This window comes from Centropristis striata, chromosome 12 (assembly GCF_030273125.1).
Source record: "Centropristis striata isolate RG_2023a ecotype Rhode Island chromosome 12, C.striata_1.0, whole genome shotgun sequence".
Lineage (NCBI taxonomy): Eukaryota > Metazoa > Chordata > Actinopteri > Perciformes > Serranidae > Centropristis > Centropristis striata.
This window is the reverse complement of record NC_081528.1, coordinates 23,975,521-23,987,260: the sequence shown is the minus strand read 5'-3', so window position 1 is coordinate 23,987,260 and position 11,740 is coordinate 23,975,521. Positions and strand designations below refer to the sequence as shown.

At 36.3% G+C, this 11,740-nt stretch overlaps 2 protein-coding genes across 2 annotated transcripts; one reads left to right on the top strand and one right to left on the bottom strand.

Annotated features, from left to right (window-relative positions):
- Window positions 1–210: 210 nt before the first annotated feature.
- pin4 (protein (peptidylprolyl cis/trans isomerase) NIMA-interacting, 4 (parvulin)) lies at window positions 211–4,824 on the bottom strand. Its single transcript, XM_059346361.1, has 4 exons — window positions 4,685–4,824; window positions 4,416–4,486; window positions 1,877–1,996; window positions 211–645 (listed from the first exon to the last, which is right to left on the bottom strand). The coding sequence occupies exons 1-4, from the start codon at window positions 4,722–4,724 to the stop codon at window positions 487–489; spliced, it is 390 nt and encodes a 129-aa protein (XP_059202344.1). The 5' UTR covers window positions 4,725–4,824; the 3' UTR covers window positions 211–486.
- Window positions 4,825–6,989: 2,165 nt separating this feature from the next.
- Window positions 6,990–10,984, top strand: nek12 (NIMA-related kinase 12). The gene is made up of 2 exons (XM_059346591.1): window positions 6,990–8,362; window positions 9,946–10,984. The coding sequence occupies exons 1-2, from the start codon at window positions 7,258–7,260 to the stop codon at window positions 10,146–10,148; spliced, it is 1,308 nt and encodes a 435-aa protein (XP_059202574.1). The 5' UTR covers window positions 6,990–7,257; the 3' UTR covers window positions 10,149–10,984.
- Window positions 10,985–11,740: the final 756 nt, after the last annotated feature.

The following is an 11,740-nucleotide window of genomic DNA, read 5'->3' as shown; positions in this document are numbered from 1 at the left end:
ACAGGCTGCATCCATTATTTTCAATGTAAGATATTTTTATGATTTGTTTTTGAAGTAATCCAAAATGATTTAGATTAAATAAAAACTGAATCAGTTAGCAATTAAAAAAACATTGCCATGTAATTGTATTCAATAACTGACCCAAACATACTACGATCACACCTCGCTCTGTCACTCTCTGACACAAACAAACCTAAGATTTTGTACCACTTGAGTGAAAATGCATTTATTTGGCCATTTGTGGTTTGGATTCCACCAACTTTATCAAACTGAAAAAGAAAATACAGTGAATTATGTAAACTTGTCATGAATTGTCAGTAAGTTAGTGTACTTGCAAAGCTGACACAAGGATCATTTCATTTTCTTATTATCAAACATCCGGTTAAATAAAAAGCATTGAACAGTAAGATCAGAAAATAATCAGTTTCACAAAATTACAACTGCAGAATTTATGTGTCCTCATTTCAAGTGTTGAGCCGACGTGCATCATTTTTTCCCCTCTACCATAATGATGTGGTAGCCAAACTTTGTCTTGACAGGAGGGTCCGTGTAGACCGGTTTATCCATGGAACTGACAGGAAGGGCGAATGCTGCTTCCTGGAAAGGTCCAACCATCGATCCTCGCGTCATCCATCCCAGATCACCCTATCGTGAACAGAACAATCATGAAAAAAACCTACATGGTATGCTCCTAATATGCGTACCAAGCAGTGGTGGAAGAAGTATTCAGATCTCTTACTCAAGTTAAAGTATTTATACCACACTGCAAGAATTACTCCACTACAATAAAAGTCCTGCATTCAAAACTTATTTCAGTAAAAGTACAAAAGTATCAGCATCAAAATGTACTTATAGTATCAAAAATAAAAGTACTCATTATACAGAATGGCCCCACTCGGGTTGTTATATATATATTCCAAATATATTATTTTATTATTATTTTTGATGCATTTATGTCAGCACGTTTTACTGCTGTCAAGGTAGGGCTAATTTAACCACTTTATATACTTTTATGTGGTTTCATTTATAAACATGCATTTTAAAGTGATTGTATTTTTTGTTTAATGTTAAATCTCAACCTGAAAAGTAAAAAAAGCTGTCAGCTAAATGTAGTGGAGTAAAAAGTACAATATTTTCCTTAAAAATGTAGTGGAGTAGAAGTATAAAATTACATTATGTAGAAATACTAAGCAAAGTACAAGTACCTCAAAACAGTACATGAGTAAATGTACTTAGTAACATTCCAACACTGGTTCCAAGAGAGGTCAAAAGGGAGTCAATATGAACAACAAAAACAAAAAAGTTCAAAGTGGTCACCGTCCTGAAAGTAGAAACTGTTTTTTAATTTTTAACAACTGTGAGCAATGCAGGAACTTGATAAACGTATTTTTTACGGCCCCTGTTACCAAGTTTAATTAGATCACAGTCAAGGAAGTGAGATAAAAGCTTTGTTGCAGTGATGATTCCAATAAGTCAAATATTTACACGGTGTCCCTGAGTCACATCTTTATCATCATTTTCCCACTATCTCACAGTACACCAGTGTAGGTGTTCTGCTGTCGTGCGGGTGTGAACAAGCAGGAGAAGACGTAAAGCGTTGGTGAAAATAACTGTAAATGTTCTTAGCTAAGTTTCTGTAATGACTAATAAGGGAGAAAAAGAATGCATCACTCATGGTGAGGTTTTAAGCTGTATATATCATATTTATCATCTTCACACGCATCACCTCCAGCAGTCATAACAATGAGCCATCAACAGAAAGGAAACAAAAAAATAAGACAATTACAGTTAAGGCTTATGTCAATACTATGAATCAAGCTATAAAGAAGCTGTTACTGTCAGCACAAAGTAACTGATTATGAGGGCATGTTCTTACTCCTTGTCTCGCTTTGTCTTCACTGTACTGTGACGCTACTTCACTGAAACGCACGCCAGCCTTCAGTTTCTCCATTGCCTCCATGCATTTTCCATGTTTTTCACAGAGGACGTGTCGAACCTGGGAAAACAGAGTTTTAAAGGCACAGTTACACCAATAAACTGTGGTTGGGATGCACTGTAGACATCGTGCTTAGACAACAGAAAAAAGCATCTCAGTAGTAGATCATTTACACAGGTTATGATATATATCACTAAGCTCCCAAACTAAGATAAGACTTTATTTATCCTGCAGTGGGGAAATTTAGTTGTCACAGCAATTCAATATGCTGACACATAGATACAGAAGACAGAATAAAGAATATAAAAAAAACATACATTATATACACATTCTATACATACAATTCTGCTATTTGGCATTTTTTATTAATATTATTTCTTTGTGTTTGTTTGTTTCCTGAAAGTACTTTGCATTTAACAGATTTTGCACATTGGAGAAAATATATTTTAGCATGTTAAATAGGTTAAATAGGTTGAATAGGTTGGTGCATGCAGTGGTATGAACATCAATTAATAAATAAACATATTTAAATATAAAAGTGGTATATGACATATATAATACTAATATAGGCCTAATGTGGTCGGATGTTAACAGAGATAGTGCAAATAAACTGCTTTAATATAATGCTTTCCTGCACTTGCAATTCCTCTTTTCTGTGAGTCATATTGCTATTTTTTACGTAATAGCCTAGAGAAAAACAAGATGCGTGAACAAATTCCTCGGAATTTACACATTCCACAGCGCACTGAAATATCATGTTCACTAAATGTCAGGCATAGACCATCAAACAGAAAAAAAGCTATTGGCTGTTAAAGATTTCTAGTGACAAAGATGTGATATCTTTCCACATTAAATCATTTCAAAGATGACAACAGATTGTATATTATCTAGTTGTTCCCAAATGGTGAGACAAGTCCAGATGTGCCATGAGATTTTATGATAAATATACACTATTAACGTAGTATACAACTAAACATAAAGTTATTACATAATTTTTAAGTTACTATATTAGTACTTTGTGTGCACTCATTTTCCAATACAGAGGCAAATTCTATACTAACATCACAATAATTATTTTAAAAACTTGCAGTCAAAGGGCTTGGCTTGCATTTTGGTGTACCTTGGGCACAAAAAGTTTGGAAACCACTGATGATGAAGACCATGACCACATATCGTACACTGTTTACATGTGTGTTTGTTTACATTAGAATGTCACCAACCATTGAGCCAACTTGGAGCTAATATATTGTTATTTATCACTCTTTGTTAACAAAGATCATAATCATTTGGATGTGCAACATATTTCCTGTTAAGGAATGATTGACTCCCTGTATCCCAATGCCTTATGTTTAATCTGAGTGCATAGTGTTAATGAAGCCAGACTTTTTTATTATTTTATTTATTGTTTTGGTCATTAATGCTTCATTTACTTAGGATTGTTTTTTTCACATTTATTAATATTCTTCAAAAGTTTATGTTTTTGTTATTCTTCTGGAAGACGTAGCGGGCTAACATGGTCCTGACTGATTCACTTTTGATTTTACTGGTCACCAATTGTGCAATATCGCCACACTGTTAAAATAATCGCCTAAGTCATTTTTTTGTCCAAATTTTTTTTTTTTGCCTAAATCACCTCCTCATGACGCCGGCCACCTATGGTAAAATCACCTACATCCTCAGTTGGTCAGATCATGTGATTTTACCCCTTTAAGATAATGGCCTATGGTAAGTGTGTGACTTAAGCGGATTTATTATGCCTAAGTCAAAATAAAATGTGACTTAGGCAATTTTATTAGTTTTCCAAGATGGAGCCTACCTTTGCACAACTATAATTTCCATGCTTCAGAGCGCGCCCCCAATCAGTAAGTGATTACATTTTTAGCTATAATATACATTTACTTCTTATTATTAAAGGCTAGGCTATGAATATTGCAAAGTTGTTTAGTCTTATTATTGAGGTTTTTTTAGTCTGATAAGAACCCAGCAAAGAAGAGCTAGAGGGAGATTGTTTAGTTATCAGTTTAGTTTATCAGTGTTATATTGTTGACACTAATATTGGTAGCACTTTATTCTAAGATGTCTACATAGGAGTGACATGAGCGTGTCATAAGCATGACATGGGATGTGTCTTGTCATATCATGTTTTTGACAGGCTTGTGTGACTCTTATGTAGACGCCTAAGTTATTTATTTCTCTTAAGTTACATAATTTACACACAGTGTTATTACTATGCCAATAACCATCCTTTGTTACATCATTTTTGAGTTTTTTGTGTTTCCTGCAAAACTTGAAAAAATGAGTTATGTCCAACTGAACCAGTCATTCAGCATCATTTCCTTTCAGCTAAAAGCATCCCAAAGTGGCCTCCAAAAGAGGTGGGAGTACGAGACGAGGGCAGTTTCGTTTGGTCAAAAAAAATCCCCCGTTGCACCATATTTGAATTTACAATGCAGCTTTCGATTGAACTTGTCATGTTTACCTTCACAGCTGTGCCTCCTTTAGGTGTTTTCTCTTTCTTGTCAGCGTCTCCACCTCCTCCTGAAGCTGCTCCTACACAGTAATAGCAAGGTCATTTTACCACCCCCGTAACAACCCTTGAACACACTAAAAACGCATCATACAGTCACTTAGAGAGTCGTATGGTGAAGCTAGTGAACTACATCATCACATGGAGTTTGCTACAGATTAGTTATTGCCGCTGACTTTAAGCTAACACAGTAAACAGCAGATAACTGGTGGACCACTAACCTTTGCCGCCTTTGCCACCGCCTTTTCCTTTTGGTGGCATTTTAGATGAATGTTTAGGGAAATTTAATCAGTAGTTAGAAAACTGCAAGAAAAATCACTCTTGCTATATTATGATTAGCGTGCGCAGGAAGTGTTTCTTCTTCTTTAGTTTATTATTGGCAGATTGCAGCCACTCAACGTTCATAACGCCACCCAGTGTCTGCAGTCTCAAATGACACAGTTCATAAAAAAGAGTAGACTTGAATTAAAAAGTGTAAATGAGCCTGAAAACGTTTTCTGTTGTTGTTTTATTCATGTTTGATTCATTTTCATGTTTTATCTATTTGATTTTCATGCTCACTGCAATGGAACCTCAGGTCAGATCTGTTTAAAACTGCTCTCCCGTTGGGTCAGCACAAACACAACCAGTGGTGGAAGAAGTATTCAGATCCATTACTTAAATAAAATTATTATATAACATTTTTATGCAGAAACTAAGTCAAAATATTGACTTTTTCACTAAAAATGAGAGAACTGTCCGCCATGTTTTCTGTTCTGACATCTTGACAATCTTGAAAGTCACATGACTTGGACTCAAACCCATTGGAGCGAAATCCGTGTGACTTTCAAGGAAATTTGAGTGATTTCGTGGGCCCACCACGGATTTTGAGTTAAGTGAATCCGTGAATATCTCACGGATTCCTGTGAGACCAGGTTGACTGGTGGCAGGGGCAGTGGCCGGGTATGGGGGAAGTCACAGGTAGATCCCTCCTTGTATCACTGCAAGTATTCAATGCTGGTGCAGAAGGTGGAGATGTGTTTTTAAATCTTTCAAGATATTGAATCTTTCAAGATGAAAGCAGAGTGTCAGAGGCATAACAAGTACTTTAAAAAAAAAAAAAACTTTTGATACTTTAAGTCAATTGTGATGCTGATACTTTTGTACTTTTTACTGAAGTAAGTTTTGAATGCAGAACGTTTACTTGTGGTGGAGTAATTTCACAGTGTGGTATTAGTACTTTTACTGAAGTAAGAGATCTGAATACTTCTTCCACCACTGCTGAAAAGCTGTCAGCTAAATGTAGTGGAGTAAAAAGTACAATATTTGCCTCTAAAATGTAAAAGAAGTCTAAAGTTACGAGAGTAAATGTGTATACAGGTGCATCTCAATACATTAGAGTATCATGGAAAAGTCAATTTCCAGTAGTTTAAGTCAAATAGCCCCAACCAAGTATTGAGTCATATAGATGGACATACTTTTCAGAGGCCAACATTTACATATTAAACATACCTTTTAAAATTGGTCTTTCTTTTTTTTTTTTTTTTTTTTGAGAAACTGAATTTTAGGTCTTTATTAAATGTAAGCCATACTCATAATTAGAAGAAATTAAATAAATGAAGACATGAAATGTTTCATTCTGTGTGTAATATATCTATATAATGTGTTATTTCTACTTTTTGAATTGAATTACTGACATAAACAAACTTTTTCTATGATATTCTAATTTATTGAGATGCATCTGTAGGCCTAGTTACTTTCCACCGCTGGTTTTGTTGTATTGTGTTGGTTTTTAATGCTGCATTGCACATCTGAACTGATTTAATAATGCCTGATACTGTTTATAACGTTCTCAGTCCAACATGATTCACACTTAAATGCCATTTTTACTTGTTTACGTGTATTTTTTTGTTCACGTGTATCTTTTAAATCCCTACTGAAAACTTTCTTTTATCGCAAAGCCTTTTTAACTAGCCTACTTAATCTCTTGGTTGTTGTTTTCTACCCCAGCTCGTTTTGACATTTGTGATTCCAACTTGTCTGCATTGCACTTTACTTTGCTTTGTTGTTTTATTGTAATTTTTTGTGTCTTCAACTATGTTTTTTTTATCCCTTGCCTGTAAAGCACTTTGTAACTTTGTCTAGAAAAGTGCTATACAAATAAAGTTGGTAACGCTTTATATTAAGGTCCTTGTAATAACCATTAATTAACAAGTAATAAGGCCCTTGTAAGTCCTTACAAGATGCTTATTAACATTATTGTGTGTTTATAAGCTTATATCAGTGTTAATAATGGCATTACAAACACCCATGACCCACCCATTATGTCTTTGCCATGCCTTTATTAATCTTATGTTGTTTGCTTATTGATATTAAAATATACTTTATTGCTCATCTATTACAAGTTAACTATAATATGCTTTTTGCAACTACCGGATCTAAAGCGAGAACAATGCCTTATTACCTACTTGTTAATTAATGGTTATTAAGGACCTTATTATAAAGCGTTACCATAAACTTTATTATTATTATTATTATTTATTTATTATAGCATAAATGAGGAAGTCGTATCTCGCTGTAACCAACAACTTGTACAATAAAGATAAAAAGGTGTCGTCGAGTCACCTGTCTCCATTTTAGTGGCGTCAGAGCGAGCTCGCTACCATGGTAACAAGACTGAACACAAACCCTCCGTGACGTCTGTTGACAGTCTATGGTTGACAGCCGTCGGTGTGCTCCTCACCTCGAAAACTGTTTTTAACGATATATAAATAAAAAATAGACCCTGTTTCCCTCCGTCGGCTCCAGACAACACATGGAGAAGTACGAGAAGGTGCTGTGTTTGGGTCGGGGGGGAGCAGCGGACGTGTTCCTGATGAGGCACGTAGATCTCAAGAGCCTACACGCGGTGAAGAGAATAAAAGTAGAGGAAACAAAAAGAGCCAAAACACAGAGAGCAATCCTGCAAGAGGCTGAGATCATCAGGAGGCTGCAGCACCCTCACGTAGTGAAGTGCAGCGATGCTTTTGTGAACTTTGATGGATTCATTTACATCGTGATGGACTACTGCGACGGAGGGACATTAGATGACAAAGTGAAAGAGAGGCAAGCAGAGGAGTTTTTCACAGAGGATACAGTGATGGGCTGGTTTGTACAGGTGGTTGTGGCTTTACGTTACATACACACGGCTAAAATACTGCACAGGGACATTAAAACATCAAATGTTCTGCTCACAAAGCAAGGCGTGGTGAGGTTAGGAGACTTTGGGATATCCAGAGTAATGACCAACACAGCGGACATGGCCTCCACATGTGTTGGGACACCAAGCTACCTCAGTCCCGAGCTGTGCCAGGATGTCCCATACAGCTCCAAGTCTGATATCTGGGGTCTCGGCTGCCTGCTGTATGAGATCTGTGCTCTCAGGCCTCCGTTCGCAGCCACAAACCTGCTCAGTCTGTACTACAAGATAACCAAAGGAGAGTATGATCCTGTGCCCAATGTCTACTCTGACAACATCTCCACTTTGATCCAGAGAATGCTCTGCCTCAACCCAGAAAACAGGCCAACAGCTGCATGGATACTAAACAGTGCCTATGTACAACATCACCTCAACTCTATCAAACACACAGAGACCGGCTGTGTTGCTGTGAAGAGCTGTGATGTGAATATAGCAGAGAAAAACACACTACAGCCAGATGTTCTCACTCAGTCCTGCACATGGGAAGATAAGGAGCTCAACATGGAGGCTGGTTCCTGTGATGTGGAGGAGGACCATCATGACGCTTTGTGTGTTGAAGGACAAAATCAATGTGACTGCCACTATCCTGAAGACTTCGATGAGGATGAAAGTTTGTCCTCTCTTGAGGAGCGCAGTGAGGATTCGGGGTCGCCAATGAGGAGTGACTCTGCTGAGGCTACTGGTAATGTAAAAGTGTAAAGTAAAACACCTCATTAGTGATGGAAGAAGCAAATTTACTTAAGTAAAAGTACTCATAACAGCCATCCCAAGAGTAGTATAGTATCAGCACAGTGACTGAATAGGACAGACATGGGAGGTAATGGAGTTTTTTTTAACATATAGTCACATGAAAATATTAGACCACCATTTTCCATGGTTTTCATGATAATGATTCTGGTTATTATCAAGAAAACCATGGAAAATGGCTCGATATCAGCTCTTAAATTAAACTTTTATGAGCTATTTTTGTTGTTAGCATTATATTTGTCCAAACAAATGTACCTTTAGTTGTACCAGGCATTAAAATGAACGGGAAATTGAAGAAAAACAATTGTCTAATATTTTTTTTCATAACTGTAAAGTCTATTACATTATTCAGGGTCTATGCAGGTTTCAACAAGTCAAATTTAAGACTTTTTTAAGACTATAATGAATACAATTTAAGACCCATTTCACATCCATGTACCATCCAAGTACAAAAGTCATGAAGGAACTTTTGTAGTTATGTTATAACATCTTCAAAAATCAGAACATATAAAAGCTGATGTTTATGCATTTGTTTTTAATAAAAGTAACGCAAATATGTTTTTAAGACCTTTTAAAATCATATTAAAGACATTTTATGATTTATTTAAAGACAATTTTAGACATTTTAAGGGTCTTAAATTCAAATTATTGGATTTGATGCGTTTTAAATGAGCCCTTTCCTTCTTATTACCGCCTTACCTAACACTTCACTGTGAAGTTCTGTGACTGCATTCTGTAGTGTTGTGATGCTACTGCTGTGGCAAAATCTGACACATATAGAAACATAGAAACAGCTTCTATGGTACTTCCTGTTAAAGTATACAGCCACATTTTCACATCACACACACACACACACACACACACACACACACACACACACACACACACACACACACACACACACAAAGGCTGTAGTGTTATTTATAAGAAAAGTGGTGAAGCGACTTTAATAGCTACTACTATACAAACCATAGTCACATTAATGGAGGCACGGAGGGAAATGGATAACAGTGTTTGTGTCCTGTTGGAGACTTTTTTTTACTAATGTTGTACGTCACTGATAAAACTGTGTCCATTATTTATGTAGAGAGAAAATAATTTAAATTTTGTAATTTTGTTGCCTTAACCTAACCGAGTAGTTTCATGTCACAATGTTACCAATGTGTTGAAAACAGAAACTGTTTTTTCCTTAGAAATCATACAAATCTGTTCATGTCACTATGTTGCAAAAACCCACAAAGTGAAGTCCAGTTGTAGTTAATATACAACTCATTCTCAGAGATAATATAAGGTCAATGCTGATGATTAACAGCTAACAGCTTACAGAATTGAAATATTGGATACCTAAAAATGTCGGACCGGTCATTTTGTTAAGATATTGTGCTCACAATCTGAAATTTCCCTACAAGTACCAAAACTGCACAACTAAACGGAGAAAGATTAAGGTTCTTAATAGGATTTTTGATGATGTATACATACACAAGACTGAAAACGTCAACCTTTCTTTCTTTATTACAGTATTCCCAGAGGCTCCTGATGTCTCAGAGCAGGTTGAGTATCTAGACGACTTCGAGGAGGCCGATGTGGAAGAAGAGTATGAGGATGATGTTCCCGCCGCTGCTCCTCAGCAGCCACATGATGATGCAGTGGAGGAGGAGTTTCAGCTCTGTGATGCTGGAGGATTGCCCATCACACTGAAAGCATTGAAGGAAAATGGATAAAAATGACAATAAAAACTATGCGCCGCAATGAGCTGCAATGTGAACTAAAGGGGCCATAGCAGCTGGAGCAGTGAAATATCTGAGTGCCTTGTTGTTCGAAGTGTTTTATGCAATTGCTGTTAAAATGGACACATGGTCTTCTATGTCTGAGAGACATCGGAGGGCTGAAGATAAGTTTACTGCTAGATGAAAACACTTGGTGGAGCTAGAGAATAAACGAAGTCCTGCTCAGTGTGTGCTGGAAGTGCTGAATGAGGTTTCTGATTGGCATCATATGACGTCATGGCAATGATGAGTGACAAAACAGAAATTTGTACAAGTTTGTACAGTATCCTGGATAGACAAAAAATAGACCAAATAGCAGCAGCTGGGGTTTAACTTGTAAGCTATATATTTAATAAATCACATGATCACATTTAAAAAAGACCATAAAAACAAAGCACCAGAAATAACTCCAAAATATCCATTACAAATCCCAATGCTGTGGAGTGAATGTACTGTATTATGCTACTGTGTTAACGTTCTCATTCAGTGTTTTGTGTTGAAATCACACTTTTTCAGTGTTTCTTGTGGCATCAAAATGAGATAAGAGCTCATGTTTGCAATCAACTATGGCGTTAGAGGAAATATGTGGTATGCAGCGTGCCACAAAAAGATGTTATGATAAGACACATATTATGTGTCATATAGTACATATCATACTATGTAGAACTACAGTTATGATAAACACCAAGAATGGGAAACATATTTAGAAAATGGAATACAAATCCAAACTTGACTGGAACTGGAACAACCTACAGTAACACGGGTGTCTAAAATAAACCAAAAAAATTAAACATTCTTGTTTTTTGCCTTGATGCAACATTGTTGTGTATATTATGTTGATTTGGATATTGTGCTGTTTTGATTACTTTATTCAAGGCCTTAAAGATAAGACAGACAGACAGACAGACAGACACACACACACACACACACACACACACACACACACACACACACACACACACACACACACACACACACACACATTAAAGCACATCCTGATTGTCTGACTCATTATCAGTTCAGGTTTCAAATACTTACTTCACCTCATAGAATTATCTGATGCCTCAGTATGGTTAGAAAGAAAAACACACACACAAACAAACAAAGAGCAAACAAAGAAGCCTTGCAGTTGAATGCCTCCGCCAACCTGTAAAATTTTCATTTTACATCCATGTCTGTCCCGTCTCAGATGCAGTCTTGACAAGATGCTTCACACATCTTCAACATATACACAGTTTCTAAGACGGGCAGCTAGGATTAGTGTCACCAATTCAGTTTCTGGAGTGTTTTTGCAGAATATTATGCGTAATAAAGTTGACCATTGACATTTTGGATATGAGTCATCACTTTTGTATTTTTGTCCTATTATACATAACATAGCTGTGAAATATTGTCATAGTTTATGGATTCTCAATACTGGGTCATGTCCTGTTTAATATTTCTATTAAGAACGTTAAATTCACTATAACAAATTGTAACAACTGTCAATACACTGATGATACAGTTCTGTATTGCTGTAAACCGACTGAGCAAGAGAGAATTTTGTT